Raw genomic sequence first — 18264 nt, 5'->3', positions numbered from 1 at the left:
AAGATAGCCATTTTGTTATAATAAGTCAAAAGATCGGATAAAAAAACTCCAGGGTCAACACAATCCCCCAGAGCTCGGGGGCAAGTGTTGTATGTTATTTCCTGGGGGCGTATAAGGTTCTTATGCAACGGTTTTGAAAATAGTTGAAAGATCAGATAAATACAACCCCCACCCCCACTCAAAAAACCTTATGAACGCTATTTTATTCCAAAACTTAAGGGAGTTGACCCCTGGAATTCTCTGCATGGCCCGATCCCCCTCCCAAAAAAAAACAACAACAAAAAACAATTTATTAACAATATTTTATTCTAAAAATTATGGGAGCTGACTCCCTCCATGGCCTGACACCCCTCTTCCCAAAAAACCCAACAAACCAATATTAGCAATTTGTTCCAAAAATCATGGGAACTGACCCCTGGCCCTCCCGCCGTGGCCGAACCCCCTCCCCCCAAAAAAAAAAACTTATTTATAAGTTTATTCTCTTCCGAAATTTTATTCTATTCTCTTCCGAAATTTACGGGAATTCAATTTATTAGCTCTTTTCAAAACTTTTCAAGACACCTATATTCTTTACTAGAAACCAAGAGTTTGACTACTGCCCGTTTCCCTAACGTTAAAAGCATAAGGCCTACTGACGCTTTACTAAAATGAATGTTGTTACAAATATTTTCTTTTGTGACCTGACCAGGATTCACCAATAGGCCCACTAGGTTCTGTGGCTTTCACTGTTCCCGACGTTCTTGGGATTCCCCCGAAAATTTTGCAGAAACATTGCGACAAAAAAGCTTGGGCCTAGAAGTGTCAAAGCTTTAAATCCGGCCCTGAGTGAAACAAAGTCTTGAGCTATTGAGCTTTCGGCCATTAATGTCATTATATATCGAATATTCAGTATAATTTTATTAGTTCTTGCAAAGACCATTAATTTATTTTGGAATAAAAACAAACATATTTTGAAAATTTTGAAAGTTTGGCAATAAAAAACGAACAGAAATTAATTAAAAGGAACTTTAAGAAAAATAAGTTCTTTAAAGAAAAGTAAAGGCCATATTAAACTTAAGATCAGAAGAAACAGAAACTTACAATAACTCAAACTCAAAACGACCAGAATTTACTGTTAAAGAATAAATGAAACCCAAAACGAACATATATTAAATAAACAATCATAGCAAAAATAAGATAAGATAAGATAAGTTTTATTCTTCATTAGATACACATACAATATTACATGTTATTACTCCCCCAAAGGCTCATTGGCCTGTACAAAGGGGGAAGACATATGAATTGCTTACTCAGAGATGAAAAACAAAAGAAAATTTAAAATGATCACTTACTCACATATGAAGGAGAAGAAAAGAAAATATAGATAAAATGAAAACTATAGAAAAAATAGAAGTGGTTTTAACAGTGAAGGGAAAGTTGACATCCACGCAATTGGACAGTATGAAACGTAAGATAGGATCAAGCGGCGAAAAAGGATTTTCAAAATTGATCCAGGAAAAGTATGTTTAAGTTTCCTTAAAATACCGAGACTCTTGCATATCTTCATTTTAATAAAACCAATGTAACGTTTGAAAGATAGGTTTTCATCAACAAGAATGCCCAAAAATGAACCTATCAGTCTTTTGATCTATAAATTATCCCATTAGGCTTGTGAATTTTTGATAAGTGGGGATAAACCTGAGAAACACGCGAAAAAAAAAACTGGACTTAGAAAAATTCAGAGTAAGATAATTAGCATCAAGCCACAAAATCACCCTCTCAAACAAATTTTCCAAATTCAGTCGAAGACAACAGGTACTAATAAAATGAATAGAAATAAATCTCAAACGAGTAAATCTTAGATTGAACATTCAAATCAAACGTGGAGTGAACAACAATATTTTGCTATTGAAGTATAAATGAAACCCAAAACGAACAGAAATTAAATAAACAATCATAGCAAACAAACATACAATAACTACTACTACTTCTACTACTACTAACAACTCACCGCAGCACCAAGCCGCCTGAGGCCAACACAGCTACGCACGATCCTCCTCCTCTCCAATGTATTCAAAGCCTCCCTTTTTACACCCGCCCACGAAGTTCCCATTTCCTTTAAATCTTTCTTTGTGAAGTTCTCCCACCCCAGACGGGGACGACCTGCTTTCAGTTTAACTCTAGATGGTTGGCCGAAAAGAAAAATCTTCGGCAATCTGTCATCCTTCATCCGCCCAACGTGCCCTAGCCACCTCAACCTTTCTTTCATTATAGCCCTAGAGAGCGGCATTCAACCACATTTTTCGTATAGCCTATTGTTTGAAATAAGGTCAGTCAGCCGGGTACCCAGAACACTCCTTAAGCAATTTCTCTGGAAAACATCTAGCAAATCTTCGTCCGCTTTTCGGATCGTCCATGCTTCAGAGCCATATTTGACCACTGTCATCACTGTAGCTTCTAATATTCTAATCTTGGTTTGCAGAATTATCTTCCTATTCTTCCAGACTTTTTTTAACTGTGAAAAAACACCCTGAGCCTTGGCTATTCTATTTTTAACACCTTCACTGCTCCCACCATCTTCGAGTGAAACTTAAATTGAATTTGCAAAAAACATCACCACAAACAAGAGTTTGGGTTTTGCCTCATTCTCATACTGCAAAAGTCTAACACCTACTGCATCATTGGCGCTTTACTGAAAACGAATTTTATTACAGATACTTTATTTTGTACTTATTACAACATTGAAAATAAACATAAAAATTACCGTAAAATTTAATTTTCAATTGATGAGCTTTCCGCAATTTATATCATTATATATGAAATATTCAGTTTAATTTTATTAGTTCTTTCCGAGACTGTTCAAGACAAATATAGCTTCACTACAAACAAGAGTTGAATACAGCCCCCTTCCCTAACTGCGAAAGTCTAAAGCCTGCTGCATCATTGGTGCTTCAGTGAAAAACGAATTACATTACAAATATTTTCTTTTCCAGTTTTTACAGCATTGAAAATGAAAATGAAATTAAAGTGAAATAAAATCTTGAACTGATGATCTTTTAACGATTAATAACATTATATCAAACATACAGTTTGATTTTATTTGTGCTTTCCAAGACTATTCAAGTCACATATAGTTTTCAGTATAGCGCCAATGACGCAGTAGGTTCTAGACTTTTACAGTGAGAGAAGAAGGTAAATCTCAAACTCTTGTTTGAAGTGATTTTTGTTCGTTTCAAGCTTGCCATGATTGTTTATTTAATTTCTGTTCATTTTGGGTTTCATTTATTTTTTAATAGCAATTTCTAATCGTTTTTAGTTTGGCTTATTTTAGGTTTCTGTTTCTTCTGCTTTCAAGTTTAATATGGCCTTTACTTTTCTTTAAGAAACTTCGGTTTCAGAAAGTTTTTTTAGTTAATTCCTGAAATAACGGATATTTCTAAACGGTGGCTCTGGTAGCTGCTTCTTTTTTTCTTTTGTTTTGTTTACTCGGGCTACAAGTACGAGGCTCGTACCAAAGACAACTACACCTTCATACAGAGGCTAAACGTTTTAAAGTCGTATGGTTCCATATTTTTTAGCTTATTTTTTGCCATTTTTGGGCCCTTGTTTTTTATTCGTGTCTACTAACACTAGAAACTTGCTAACGGCAAGTCTTTTATATGAACGTATTCCTGTTTTTCTATTTTTAATGATTTATGATTGTGTAAGTTTCCACTGGATCGATACAAGCAGTCTAATCTCATTTTCACTATCCTTGGCACTTTAAGATGGTTTAAACCTGAGACGACACTGTGTTTGAGGTTTATTTTAATATTCAGAGGTTTCAAAGTATCTTTGAATTGTTGTTTCAGGTGCTTTTTTGATTCCGTACATTATCATGTATCTACTAGCCGGATTACCCTTATTTTTCATGGAGCTTGCTTTTGGACAATATGCCAGTGAAGGACCTATTACAATATGGAAAATTTGCCCTCTCTTCCAAGGTGAGAAACTAAAATACTCTTAGAAAATAAAAAATTTCTTTTAAAAAGATCGCAAATACGATCGAGGAAGACAATTTTCCTTTTGTCTCGAACCTGAAAGAGAGCAATAAAACTAGATAAAATAGCCAATATTTTTTGGCCGAGATCCGCTTTTCTGTAGAGCCTAGAAGATCTTCCAATTTTTTATTCTAATCAAATTATGCTTTGGAAAAGAAAACACTACTATAATATATTTTATTGTATCTTTGCTGTTCTTTTTCTATGCTAATTGAAACATATCTTCTCAAATTTTTAGTCATTGCGGTAAGTATATCACTGCTTTAAGTGGATGACGAATAAAACTATTTCAAATGTAGCAACGAATGTTGTAAATGTTGCAGGGAGGTAAGGGGGAAGTTTCGCTCCGAAATGTTTAGGTTTTCCCCATCTTTTCCCATATGTTAGATTTTTTCCCATATTTCCCAATATTTTCTTTTAATTTGCTATTCTTAAAGTTATGATTAACTCCCCCCCCCCCATACATTTTGACTCCCTCCTCGAAATAGGGCGCCTTGTGCGTACTTGCATGTTTGCAGAAGTTCAGAGCCAGTGTAATCAGAAAAAAACTTCTAGACTTATTATGAGCTATAAGTAGATAGCTTGCGGTACCCGTAAGCTTTTTTTTTCATTTGCACCCTTTATTAATTCTAAAGACTTACAAAAAACTATGTGCACGACTATGTTTGGTCTAGCATGTAACGAGCGGAGAAATGACATTAGAAGTTGAGAATTATGTTAGGAGTTGAGACATCACTAAGAATAAACTATAAATTATATGTTTCTGGCCCTCTACATTCCATTAAGTTAAGCCATTTACTAATTGATTGGCTGTGCTAACTCAGCTAAATATTTGGATTTTTATAATATTCACTATAAATGCTATAAAATAGGGAAAAAATGAAGAAACTAAGAAATAGAGCAACAAAAATAATTGCCGAACTAATTTAGTTAAATTGATTACTTGGTAACCCAAGTAACATTTGTTTATATATTGGTCCAAAAAAGGCTTTCAACAGCTATGCTTTTCAAGTTTATTATTCAAGTTTTTTATGTCAGTACGTGCCTATCTAACTGCTGTAGTGGCTGTCTGCTAGAAATAGACTGAAAGGGGAAATAATTTGAAGACAATTCTCAATTCCTTCAACAGAAGTTCTCTAATCAGCTAAAACTGTCTCAGGCGGGAATCGAGGAATGTTAATTTAAACCTGAGAGTAAATGCACTATTAATGGTGTGACTGTATTTTAGTTCATTAACAAAAACTTTAATTGAGATTAATAGTATTTTTTTGTAATTTCTTGCGCTATCCCTTTAATTTTGTTTGTTCGATACATTAAAGTTAAACTTGTTTTGTTAACCTCGAATCTGATGAAATGCTCAATGCTGAGGCCTGCTGATGCTCCTTTAATCTGTAGTGAGGTTAGTAAGTTGATTAGGTTTATCCTTGGAACCGAGGGGAAGAGACGGTCTCCAGGAGATATACCAATGCGCTATTTTGGCTCTTAGCTCAAGGAGGAGAAGGAGGGACAAGGCTTGCGAAATCCATATTTTGAAGGGATCTCTCCTGTGTTTAACATTCTCTTTTTCTTGTCCTGCTTGCATGTAGCCTCAATTACTGTTTGTTTTACTATGTACAAAATAATTGAAACTTGTACTAAAGGCGTCTGAACAAGGCGTTATGAGAATTACTTCTGCTGGGAGAATAGTTCACCTTGCAACTGACCGCCATATTGAGCTTTTTGAGGGACTCCTGTAAAGGTAGTTCGTACGAGTGAATTTTCTACTTCCAAGGTCCAGACGCAGGGTGGGAGGGGGCAGGGCTGGTGTCTGCGGACGCATGCCTCCTGAAGTCTCAAGATTGTAATTTTCACTATAACTTTCTATATTTTTCGTATAACTCCCTTGTCTTTTCGGTTTTCCTAATTTTCCTTCCTTCGCAAATAAACTTCTTAGTATTTGCCTGTTTTTGTCACCCTAACTTTTACAGGGATCGTTTTGGGATCATTCCCAAAGAAACTGAAGTATAGGCTTGTTGAATGTAGACATAATGATGGCATATATAACATAGGCATGATGGTTTTGTGGAAAGTTTCATATTTTCAGAATTTAGAACTTCAACTATTATTTTAATAGTTTTAAGCGGGCAAAAAAAATACAAAATATTAAACTGAGAGAGAAACCAGCGGGATGCTTTGCTAGTTTTTCTGGAAATATAAGGACGAAAGTTTTTTTTTATATCTGGAGGTAAAGCAGCAAACGGGGGACAAGGTAGGAACAGGCTGAGAAATAGCTCGAGGAGGGGAATTTAAGTGGGGACTGTCTTTTGGGTAAAATATTTTCCGTACGAGGATTTTTCCTTGCATTTCTCGAAAAGCAGAGGCACGAAATTGCTTTCATTACCTTATTCGAGAATTATTGGGAGGGCTTTTCTTTTATTGACTCAATTTTATCTGACTCTTCCCAAGAGATGCCAGGGTGCCAAACTGGAGAAGCATACTCAAGATGAGGACGGACAAAGGAACTATAAATCCTTAAAGAATGGGAAGGGGGACGGCAAATTCACTAAGGAACTTAAGGAGGCAGAGAGATTCATTAGAGCAAATTGGGGTCGAGTTGTTTTTTCAAAAGCTACAAAAGTAGTTATCTAGGCTTCCTGTCTGGGAAAAATTGCTACATTACTTTACCAGACCTGAAAATTTCATCTATATTTTAGGTATCGGGTATGCCATGTTTTCAATATCGTTTTTGGTGGCAATCTACTACAATGTTATCGTCGCTTGGTCATTTTACTACTTGTTTGCCTCTTTCACGAATGAATTGCCATGGTCACATTGTGAAAATGATTGGAATACTCCAGGTAAAAATCGACCTCTAACTTTTTACTTAGCTAGCAAAAAATTACCCTCACATTGACGTAATATTCGAAAATCTTATTCAACTTTAATTTCTTCTTTTTCGATGATGAGGCTAGGTATAGCATCGTCTGCATTACTTCATTAACAATAGACCAAAAAAACGCATAGGCTAACTTTCATAAGAGTGCATATTTGTAATTCTGCGCATATACTCTTTTGTATTATTAATCGTGGGTGCACAATACAACTTTTTTTTAGGGAGGAGAGGCTGGGGCAGAGTATTTTTCTTCGGAGCCTGAAACTTAAAAAGAACAGTTTTTAAATTTTAAATTCTGTGACTTGTTTTTCCTAAAATGCTCTTTGTGTGTATGAGGTCCCCCAACGACCTATTTTGTAGGTGGCTGGAAGAATGCCCTTCGTTTTGCTTAGTCATGTATTGTGCCTATTCAAATTTGAAGCATTTTATGATAGTATTTCAGTTATTATTGTAAGTTATTGACTATAGAATCGATTAATTGCTAATAATCCTTTTAAATTACTGTCATCATTTTGTTACTCTCAGTTCAATAACTCGGTTCACTGTTTTTTCAATCCACTGAAATATTCTTAATAACCAACTGACCCTCGAAATGTTTGGGAAAACAAATCTAAGCTTCGTGCAATTTAAAACTGATTTTAAAAAAGATATAATGAGATTGAAACCAGGCTTTTTTTCAAAAACTGGATTGCATGCCAAAAATTGGCTATGTAAAGAGGAATGGACAGGAATGAATTAAAAATTGGTGCCAGAATGTCGGGCTTAAAAATTTGTTTTCTTTTCAAACAAAGTAAAATATCTAATAGTGCTTAGATGTTGTTGGTATAAAAAGGGGCTTAGACAAGGGCTATAAATAAGGATAAGCGAGCATTTCCTGTGTAAACAAGGTGAACAACGACGTCTCTTAAGCAGCCTCTGCACTTAAAATATTATTGCCAACAACAACCAAACAGTTTTACTGTAGCTGTTGCAATAGAGCTCAGATTTCATTGCCAGTGTTTCACTAAACAATTGGCATTTGTTCATCCAATAAAAAGATGATTAATGCACCGATATGTATGATGAAATACCACGGTGCGAGATACTGATATCAAATGCAGCCAAGTCCAGCTTGAAAATACCAGAGAAAATACCAAGTCCAGCTCAGTCTGTAAGCTTTTGATCATACCATATATTATGGTTCTTTGTTTTCTTCGAAGATCAAAAACAAAAAAACTACCTTAAAAGAACACTTCATCTGAAAATAAAAAAGATGCTGTTGGACCAAATGCTTCCGTTGGGTTATGTCTTCTGTTCGTGGTCGAATAAACAGTAGCCACACCTGATCTCATTTCTTATCATAATACAAGTATAGTTCGAGTTATAGTATCACCAATACTTTGGTTTGGAGAGGAGGGGGTCAGTGGTGTGACTCTGCGAGCTCATCTCCCGCGATCCTGGGGAGCTTGCGGCTAAACAATCCCCACGAAACGTCTGAATTTCAGATACCCGGTAACGCCAAAAATGCCTGGTCCTGCAGCAAGTACAAGTAAATATCTAAATATATCTAACATATACTAAAATGTATTTATGAAAATCTTTTATAATTAGGTTTCTTTAAGTCCTTGTATAAACATTCCCTTATCCTTGCTGGCAATGCTAATATTATCAAATCCTAAATTTTCTCTTATTTGATACTTATTACATATTTTGGTTTTATGTTGCTAATTGTGGTTTTAAAACCACAGTTCAGCACCAACTCTATCTATCAATACTACTTCCGTTAAAGTAAGGAATATAGTAAAAATAAGTCATTCTGAGATTTATAATAAAAATTCTCACCTCTTTTTCATTTTAAAGCTGAGAAATAGAAGTGCCTACCGTAAAGTTATAGGAAACCATATAATCGATTAAAAAGAAAACAACACTTTTCTCTATTGCTGTGACGAATAATTTGATGTATAAAAAAAATACTAGTGTTAACTAGGTTTAAACCTTAATTTTTCTGTTACGGGAATGCGTTATTTATAGTCCTATGGTTAATGTCTAATATATACGTTATATATATGTTGTCCAGTCGTATGCCATCTACGACACACGGGTAGGGGGTTTAGTCTAGCTAAGACAAAAACATGGAATCCCACAGTATTTCCTGGGCAACTGTATTTGTTGTTATTTTCTAAACTAAGGTTTACGACCGCAATCAGAATTTTTATGGCTTAAAAGTGGCTGCTGATGACAATGAAAAGATTTGTTAAGGATTTTGGTGGTATTTCTTCTTTTTTTTATCTTAAAAAGTATTTGGCTGGAACCTTTGATAAGCTGCTAAAAGATACGTTTTTTCAGAAATATATCTACAGGATAAAGATGTTGAGCCGAGTATAGTTCAACTATTGTCGCATAGCGGCTGAAACCCCGCATCTTAAAGGAGGCAGTGACACTATCTAAAGAAAGATTTAGATAGCAACTGCTGTCTTTGTATATTTGTTAATTTATGCTTAAATCATATGGGATAATTTATTTGTGCGGGCTGTTCTAGGACTCAACTGTCTAGACAGCTATGAAGGAAACTTGCTAAACCCCACATTTTGTCTTACAACTAAATATCTCTTTATCCCCTGGAAAGTGTGCAGATTTGAGTTTACACATTTTATAGCGTAGTGGTTATCACGTCTACTTATTGGCAGCAGAACTCAGGTTCGATCTCGGATGGAGTTTCTTTTTGATATAGGTAAATATTTTGTTTTGCGACTGGAAACAGCAGGAAAGCGGAGGAGGAGGTGCAGAGTGGTTGAGGGAGATTTGTTTAGTTGGATGTCTCATGATAGAGCTATTAAGAAGCACTAAAAAACTAGAGGTTTGATACCAAAAGCGTTTAATTAGCCATTATAAAAATTCGCAAGCAACGCTGGGCAGTTGCGACTTGTCAGGAACGAATGAAGATTTAAGTTTTGGCTTAATTGACCGAGGGGACACCTTCACTTACTTACTTGGTATTATTAGTAAGGAAGGCACATGTAATGAAGATGTAAGAAGTAGGAATAGCCAAGGCCCCGAATGTTTTTTGCAGCGAAAAAAAAAATCTTGAGTAGTGAAAAGATAAATCTTCGGACTAAGATCATGATACTGCAGTCAGTGTCAAATAGGACCCAAGAATTGGGTCCTATTTTAAAGGGAAGGACATATTTGTTGCAGCTTTGACTAGACTTGCAGATTTGGTTTTGAAGATTGACTAGAAGCCATGGTAATGACAGTTTTTATGCATGGCTGTGGATCATCGGCACTTCTAGGACTTGAGGAAGATATACTAGATGTTTTCTCTGGGAATTGCCTTAGGATGGTGTAGGGGGCTCGCTTGAGAGACTCCATATGAAATAACGAGGTATACAAAAACCCTGGACTCTGGAATGAAGCAAATGAATGAAGCTCTGAATTGAGTTGGGTCGAGGAAGCTCGGTATTGCCCTTAGGTCTCCAAAAGTTCGTCCATAAGAAACAAGAAGGTTGGGTAGGAGTGTATCTCGGTTGCCGTAATTCAATATGTGTTGCGCCGCACCACATGAATTTTATAGCGAGTTCGGAATAAACTAAACCATATGTTTTTAGTTTTTCTACTATTTGTAACGAGGTTTTTCTTACAGTTCTTGAGAAGAGGAAGATTTTTAGGTATCCAAGATATATCAAAACAGTATTAATGTTAAAAACGGCAACTTCCAACCATTTCTGAATGGAAGAAAAGTAAGATATTGTATATTCTGAAAACAAAAGTTGATTAAGTTAAGGATTTAATAAGATATGGGAAATCAGACTTTTCCATTTGATAAAATGTGCTAAATGCAAAGCGGTGCTCGACTTATCTGAATTTACGACGATTAATGTCTCGCAACTTCTTTGGATGGACCTGTGGCAACCGTCACAGTCGATCTGTCGCAAGAGTATTCCATCAATATCAGGGCTCTATTACTGACCCGCATAATATTTAGCTTTTATTAAAGTGTAAGTGCTGTATGAATGCCGCGTTTTATTTATCAACAAACTTTGCACTACAAATATTTTTAAAAGCATCGAATCAAAGCTTAAAATAGATCTCCTCTTTTTTTTAAGAATCGATATTTCGTGTTGCACATTCCTTTACTGACCGCTGTCAAGTTTTGGTCCAGCATTGTTGTTGTGCCAAGTGCCTATTCCAACTTCATGCCAAACAAAAATGTTTCAATGAATAAATCCGTTCATTTGATTGGATTGCATGGATTGATTAGTGAAAAGCATCAACACTTGAAAAGCCCATTTGCTAATTACTACAATGTATTAGTTAGGTAATCAATTAGTAATATCACTACTGATACGCTAACGAGAAGAAATATAGAGAATATATTCTATAGAAATTTCAAACTCTAAGAAGCACAACAAAAGAAAAAAGAGAGAGAAAGATGGAAATGCGTCTGTGATAAAACGAGACTATGCAGAATTTTTCGAAGCTGAGTTTGGTTGTAGAAAATATGATATGTCACGTTTGCCGCTTGGGTAAAATATGACTCAGATGTCGACCATCACTGCGTCAGCAACTATCGATTCATATTTCGATATTTTATACGACTTTTGGCATATTACCAAATTTACTTCACAATTGTAACTGAAAAATATTTAGATGAGGCGTTGCTCTCGCCTTCTTTGTATTCATCATATAAAAACGCTAAAAAACTAATGGTGTGAAATCACATATTTTTGGAGGCCAATTGAAAGTTTCAATCAGTGAAATTTCACGCTGAAAAATATCTCGACCGTGAAATGGCCGTCCTTGCATAATCATAGGCAGTGCAATGGCGCTGCCTAGGCAAAGAGCGATATTACTTCAATACATTTATCCCCCCCAGGTTAATTCTTATGAAAGGGGTTCATGAAAGGGGAAACTTTGGAGGGGGCTCATTCGATCGGCAATGGAGCTATACTTCCCTTTTTAAGACTGAAAAGTGTTTGGAAGGCAACCAGTCCTCCTCCCAAGCCGTTTTTAGCTGCCCTCCCTTGAAATATCCCAATCTATATTTTGAGATAGCCATTTTGTTCAAAATATTCGGAAGGTCCAATAACTGTGCATCCAGGAATATGACTCCCACTGCCCTTGAAGTAAGGGTTGTACGTCATGCGAGTTGCCCATTATTCATATGTAGGATTGGTTATTGGGAAAGGGGGCATGTTTGACTCTGGGTCTTCAAAAAGGGTAAGGGTATTGAGGTGAAACTTTCAAGGAATGTTAAGGGGGATGTTGAACTAAATTAAAACACACTAAGGGCATGGAGATTGTCAGACGGGCATATGAGCAATATCTTAGGACCGGCTGAGAGTATTAGGTTGAAACTTTCAAGACCTGTTGGTGTGGATGCAGGATCAACCAAAAGACATTTTGTGCATCTAGGTTGTCAAAAAGATATATCTGCAATATCCAAGGATGATTAAGAGTATTAAGCTGAAACTTTAAGGACATACTGAGGGGGATTAAAAAAAACGCTAGAGACCTAGACAACTAAATCGAAGACACTTCATTCCCCTCAACATATCTCAGGAACAACTTATGGTATTGAGTAAAAATTCAGGGAATCTTGGGGGGGGGGTATTGAACTGAATAAAAAGACACTATTTGAATCCAGGTGGTTAATTGGACGTATCTGCAAAGCTTCAGAAACAGCTAAGGGGATAAGTTGAAACTTCCATTATATATTGAGGGGGAATGTTGAAATATGTCAAAAGACACTGTGTGTATGTATCCAGGATGTCAAAAGGACATCTGCAATATATTAGAAACTTTTAAGGGTTTTAATCTGAAACTTTGAGCAAATGGTGAGGTGGGTGTTGAACAAAATTAAAAGACACTATTCGCATCAAGTTTGTAAGAAAGGCACATTTCCAGTATCTTTGGAATGGCTAAGGGTTATAAGTTGAACCTTTCAGGGAAACTAAACTAAATCATAAGGCACTGTGCGTATTAAGATTGTCAAAAACGAATATATTAGGAATTTTACGGTATCTAGTTGAAACTTGCAGGGGAATAGTGAGGGGGTGCTGAACAATATAAAAAGACACTATGTGAATCAGGGTTATAAGAAAGGTGCATTTGAAATATTTCTGGAAGTGGTAAGGGCACTAAGTGGAAATTGTCAGGGAATGTCGAGGGAAATATTGTACTAATGTAAACCTCTGTCTACTTTTTTTCATTTCTCAAAGATAGTCAATAAACGTCGGTATATGGTCTTTATTTAATAACGTGAGAATACACATATAGAGAAAATAAGGTAGCAGTAGGACAAACAACTAAGACGAAGGCGAAAGATGGACTGACTTTCAAAGTATACACTTGGCCCCAACTCACTAGAATCGGAAGTCCCCGCGATTGGCTGTTCGACCGGCCTGGGAACGAACCGTTTCTCACGAATAGCCGTAGTCCCAAAAGCTCCCCCTGGACCGCTCTCGTTGACACATAAATGGCCAAATATCAAAGAAATGAGACACCCGGAAAAGCCTTCTCAAATTTATATTCCAAATACTCGAATTGATATTCCAACTAATTTACACTAAATCAAAAAACATACATCATGGTTGTCAAAATGGTGGGCGTTCAACAACTCAGGAGCCGCTAAGGGTATAAGTTAAAAACATCCAGAAGAGTCGAGGGGGATATTGAGCTGAATCATAAAACGCTATGTGCATCCAGGATGTCAAAAAAGCATATCTACAATATCTCAAGTTTGGCTAAAGGGTTAAAACTAACCGCTTAAGGGACCCAGCTGAAAAATTGTGGGAATATTGGACCAGGAGATCAAGTGGATTCTCATTTTTCAATGGGAGCTCATCAATGACAAAAAAAAAACGCTTTAGAAAAAAATTCATTGTGTTGATTCTTAGCCTGAAACGTAATTTTTATGTTGATCTGATTAAAATTTCAGACCCTAAAGATACTTCAACTAGAGTTTCAAAACAAAGGGAACCTTAATTAGAAACAAATATTGTTACATTGATTTTTGACGTCCTATTTTTTTCTAGACAACAAATCAGAACTTTTCTTAGTAAATGAGCTCAAAATTCATTTATTTAAAGATGCAAGCAGCTAAACCATATACAATACAATATGATTCTTATAGTAAAATTATTGATCAATATTCGGTTAAATTAAACTAGAATATAGCCCACTAAGATTCTTCTAATAAAATAGTCAATTCATATTTGTCTATTTTCAAGGTTATAACATTATGGGAGTCAGAACGGCTTCAGCCCGATTGAAGTTAAAAAATAATACAGTTTTTTAATCCATTTCCTTGAATAATATTAACTCCATAACCTTCCATCAAATGTTATATTGAACAGCTATTATAGAAATATGTTGCAAAATTTTTATCCAAACTACAAAAAGAAAGCTAGAAATATTTTATTAATAAGGAGAATTACCTAAAAAAGCCTTACAAATGTTCCTTTTGTTATCCAATAAAAGCACTGTCAATTATAACGAACCGAAATTAATTAAAAGACCTTTTCCCACTAAACCAGTTTTTCAAAGAAAAGTAAATACCTACATTAAACCAACGATGAGCATAAATAAAGTTAAATAATAAGTCAGGCTTAAGACGGACATAACCCTCTATCAGTAAATAAATGGAAACCACAAAGAACAAATTACAGTAAATAATCAAGTATAGCTTAAAATGAACAGAAACTACCACAAACAGGAGTAGGGCTAATCCTTCCTAAGCCCTCTAAAGACCAGAACGTCAGTTAAACTTTACTGAAAACAAAATATGTTTTAAACCTTTCCTCTTTTATAACGTCCATAAATCCAAGATTGCTGAGACTTTCAGAAAGAATATCAATCTGGTTAATATGGTGATTTTCACTCTTTTTTCTAGATTTTATGTCAAATAAAAATATACGGTTTGAAATAAAAATTGCTTTCAGTAAAGCGCAAATGACATTCTGGTCTTCATAAGGCTCAGGAAGCATTAACCCTGCTCCTGTTTGTGATAGTTTTTGTTCGTTTTAATTTACGCTTGATATTTATTGTAATTTCTTTTCGTTCCGGGTTTCATCTATTTATTGATAGGGCTTTATATCTGTTTTAACTTTGAATTAATATTTGACTTTATTTATGCTTGTCTTTGTTTTAATGTGGCTCTTTACTTTCTTTGAAAAACTTCTCTTGTGGGAAAAGTTTTTGTTTTTAAAATAACTTCACATAAAAAAGACATCAATACAAGTCTATCTCAGCTATAATAAGATCGTTCAACTTCGATCGGTAGCGTTCAACTACAGTTCCAAAATTGCCGACATTATCTCTGAGAAATAATTGCTCTAGTTTTTTCTTCATTCCAATCTAGCCAAAAATCTGGCTTTCTCTGGGATCTTTTTAGTGGTTTTTTATATGCTTTTGGCATTATATAGCTACTCTTTTTAATGCTTCTTGATGTCCTTTTACCACGTATTACCTCCCCCCTTCTCAAAAAGCTTCTCATCCTATCTCACACATTTCTGTTACTTTTGACGATTTCCTAAGGCAAAAGACAAATGTTGGCTCTAAAAAGCCCCAAAATGATTCAGGGCGAAAGTTATGAGGTGACCAATTTTAAGTATAAAGCCCTTACATACAAAAATATATTCTGCCCCCCCCCCCCCTGACCCATCTTAGGTCTATATATACGTAACTGCGATTCCCCAAGATTTTTCTTTTGGTTGTGGGAAGTTTCTATCCCTTCCTGGCTTTTGGTAGGATGACTTGCATAGCAAAAATGCTTGTTTACGAACACTAGTCAAACTTATTTGGCAGTCAAAATGCCTCTCAAATTAATCCATCCGCGTTACTTTGTTTGAATATTAAATTTATTTGAAGCCCATGGTAACAGTTGTCTGAGAATTGAAAGATATATCATCAAAAGAAATCTGCCGTGTATTTTTTCCTTCATCTCAGAAATCATTGTCGTTTTAAGAAAAGTACAGAAAATGTAGGCTTATGGATAAATTTTCGGCGTAATTCCTTTATATCAAATTTCTGTTTTCCCGAGGAGCGGGGGCACATTACTGTGTCTCTATTCAGATCTGCGAATAAATATTTCAGAATTCAATCTGATCTAGTCCATTATACATATTTTTCTGATTTAGTGTAGAGGCATTTGAATAGGTCTTAATTATATAGACTTAGACGGATATTCCCACCGAGTAAGGATTATTTATCAAAAATTACGAAAAAGGGTTTTACCATCCCTTATAAAAAATTTTTGTTTTGTCTGCCAAACTCACTAAGTTCATTCTGAGCTAAACTGAAGTACATTCTTCATGCTTGCGGACAAAGCAAATACTTTTCAGGCAGATGATAGAGGTATTAACATGAGAACCAGCAACAAATCTATCAAAAATAAAAAATCTTCTCCTTATTGTTTATTCTCTGAATTTAGTCACATTAGCCCCTGAACGACTCATATAATAAAAAGTGAATATTTTAAATTACCTCTTGATCGTAGTTTTTTTTTTTGTAAGTATTGGTTTCAGCTATATTTAATTTTCGTTCCAGCTTGTGCCAGATTCGATGGAAAGAATTGTACCGTTCTTGGAGGACTCCTAAACACAACTGGTCATTGTCTATTTCAAAACGAGAGCTCACCTGAACTGTGGGATTCTCTGAAAGCTGCAGCTGGTGCATCCAGAATGCCAGCTGATGAATATTTCCAGTAAGTCAAATATAATATTTTCTCAATTCGACAATCAAAACATACAAGCTTAAACGCAGTTTTTGCATCAGAGGGGAAGGCAAAAATATTCATGCTTCATGGACTTGGTGCTGTCCATTTTTCAAAATATCTTACAAAATTAAAGATATTAGTTAAAACTTCAGTAAGCTGAAGGTTTTCAGTAACTTGTGGAGTGTGCATATTGTAACGCTCATATTTTCGAAAGTGGATCTTGTAGGTCGGACAGACTAACCTTTTTTCTTCCCATATAAACATATTATTAACATAGAAAATAATACTTTACCGACAAGCCCGTATCGAGGGGGGGGGGGAGGGGAGGTAGAGGAGTTGAACACCCCCCTCGAAATGTTTGTACGACTCGTACCCCCCCCCCCCTCCCCTCCAAAAAAATTCTGGATACGTCCATGCTTACCGAGGTATCGTCACTAAATAGATTATATTTCGGTTTTAAGCTGATGAGAAACAGGAAGTTATGAAATATTGGGATGTGCTGCATTTTATTTTGCCGTTGGAATTCAGTATGAAAGGACAAGATTCCTGTGTAAGTCTGCGTTACTCCGGAGAATGTTTAGGTGTGCTTCATATATGAATTGGTTAAGGCTCGGATAAGTAGCTATTTGCTGGACCAAGTTCTATTGAATAATCGACGCTATGGGCTTAAATTGTTTTGTAAAAGATAAAGGGCTCACATTTCAGCAGGTGTCTTTTTGAGTTGGTTCAGTTTAATACCGGGCTTAAATTGTTTTGTAAAAGATAAAGGGCTCACATTTCAGCAGGTGTCTTTTTGAGTTGGTTCAGTTTAATACCGAGCTTTGCTCTGTTGGATCTCACTTGAAACATGATTTCCTCTTAAAATAGAAAGGGGTAGCTTTTGGGTTAAGACCCAATTACTTCTGAAATAGTTTATTTATGTCTATCAAAATTCATGAACATTTCTTTGATTTTGATACTAGGTGAAAATTATTTAATTGCTTACTCAGTTGCCATTTTTGCCAACAAGAATGATTTTTCAAAAGCTCTAACTACAAATTTGAGAATAAATTTTGAAGGTAGAATCGGCAAATTCAAGAATCTAACTGCTTGAGTAATCTGGGCGGTGGCGTGGCAAACAAAACTGGCACTCAGACCGTGTCAATTTATTTGTGGCCCCCTCCAGGAGAACAAATAGTGACACATTTTAAAGAATTGACTCATTGTAGGAATATAGTATAAGTAATAAAAGAATGAATTATCTACCTTAAAACGTATGAAATACATCATGAACAGAAGAAAATGACTGGTGGATTCACATATCATCCACCCTAGACTCAACTTTCTTTTTACTCTAATAAAATGCTTCACTAAAACTTTAAGTATAGTGGAATTTATTGGCTGAAGAAAGGAATAAGCCGTTTGAATATAGTGGTTCAGGAGGCCGATTGAACGGCTAAAATATATGTCCCAGAAATTGATTGAAATAACAATTGTAAATTTTCTTTGAAACCTTCTTTGTCTTGGAAACTATTTGATTCCCCTCTTTGAAAAGTCTCAGGGTATAACGGACTCTTAACTCCTCCTCCTCCCCCTCCTCCCACTTTACATGCTATTAGACCCAGGGCTCCATATCTGGAAAACACCTTTTGCTGCAAACTAGCCTAGAAACCGAAATTTTACTGTAGTTATTTGTAATA

General features: G+C 35.6%; 1 protein-coding gene across 3 annotated transcripts in view; it reads left to right on the top strand.

The window, feature by feature from the left end:
- The window catches only part of LOC148955356 (sodium- and chloride-dependent glycine transporter 1-like), a 100536-nt gene that overhangs the window by 45985 nt on the left and 36287 nt on the right, over positions 1–18264 (top strand). For all 3 annotated transcript variants that reach the window (XM_089101753.1, XM_089101760.1, XM_089101758.1), the window contains exons 3-5: positions 3831–3962; positions 6713–6856; positions 16417–16573. In XM_089101753.1, coding sequence (XP_088957879.1) covers positions 3831–3962; positions 6713–6856; positions 16417–16573 — 433 coding nt within the window. The remainder of the gene's footprint in view (positions 1–3830; positions 3963–6712; positions 6857–16416; positions 16574–18264) is intronic.

The sequence above is a fragment of the Artemia sp. Qi Xiang Cuo genome, chromosome 2 (assembly GCF_049724085.1).
Source record: "Artemia sp. Qi Xiang Cuo chromosome 2, ASM4972408v1, whole genome shotgun sequence".
Lineage (NCBI taxonomy): Eukaryota > Metazoa > Arthropoda > Branchiopoda > Anostraca > Artemiidae > Artemia > Artemia sp. Qi Xiang Cuo.
The sequence above is the reverse complement of the archived record's forward strand: the minus strand, read 5'-3'. Positions and strand labels throughout refer to the sequence as shown.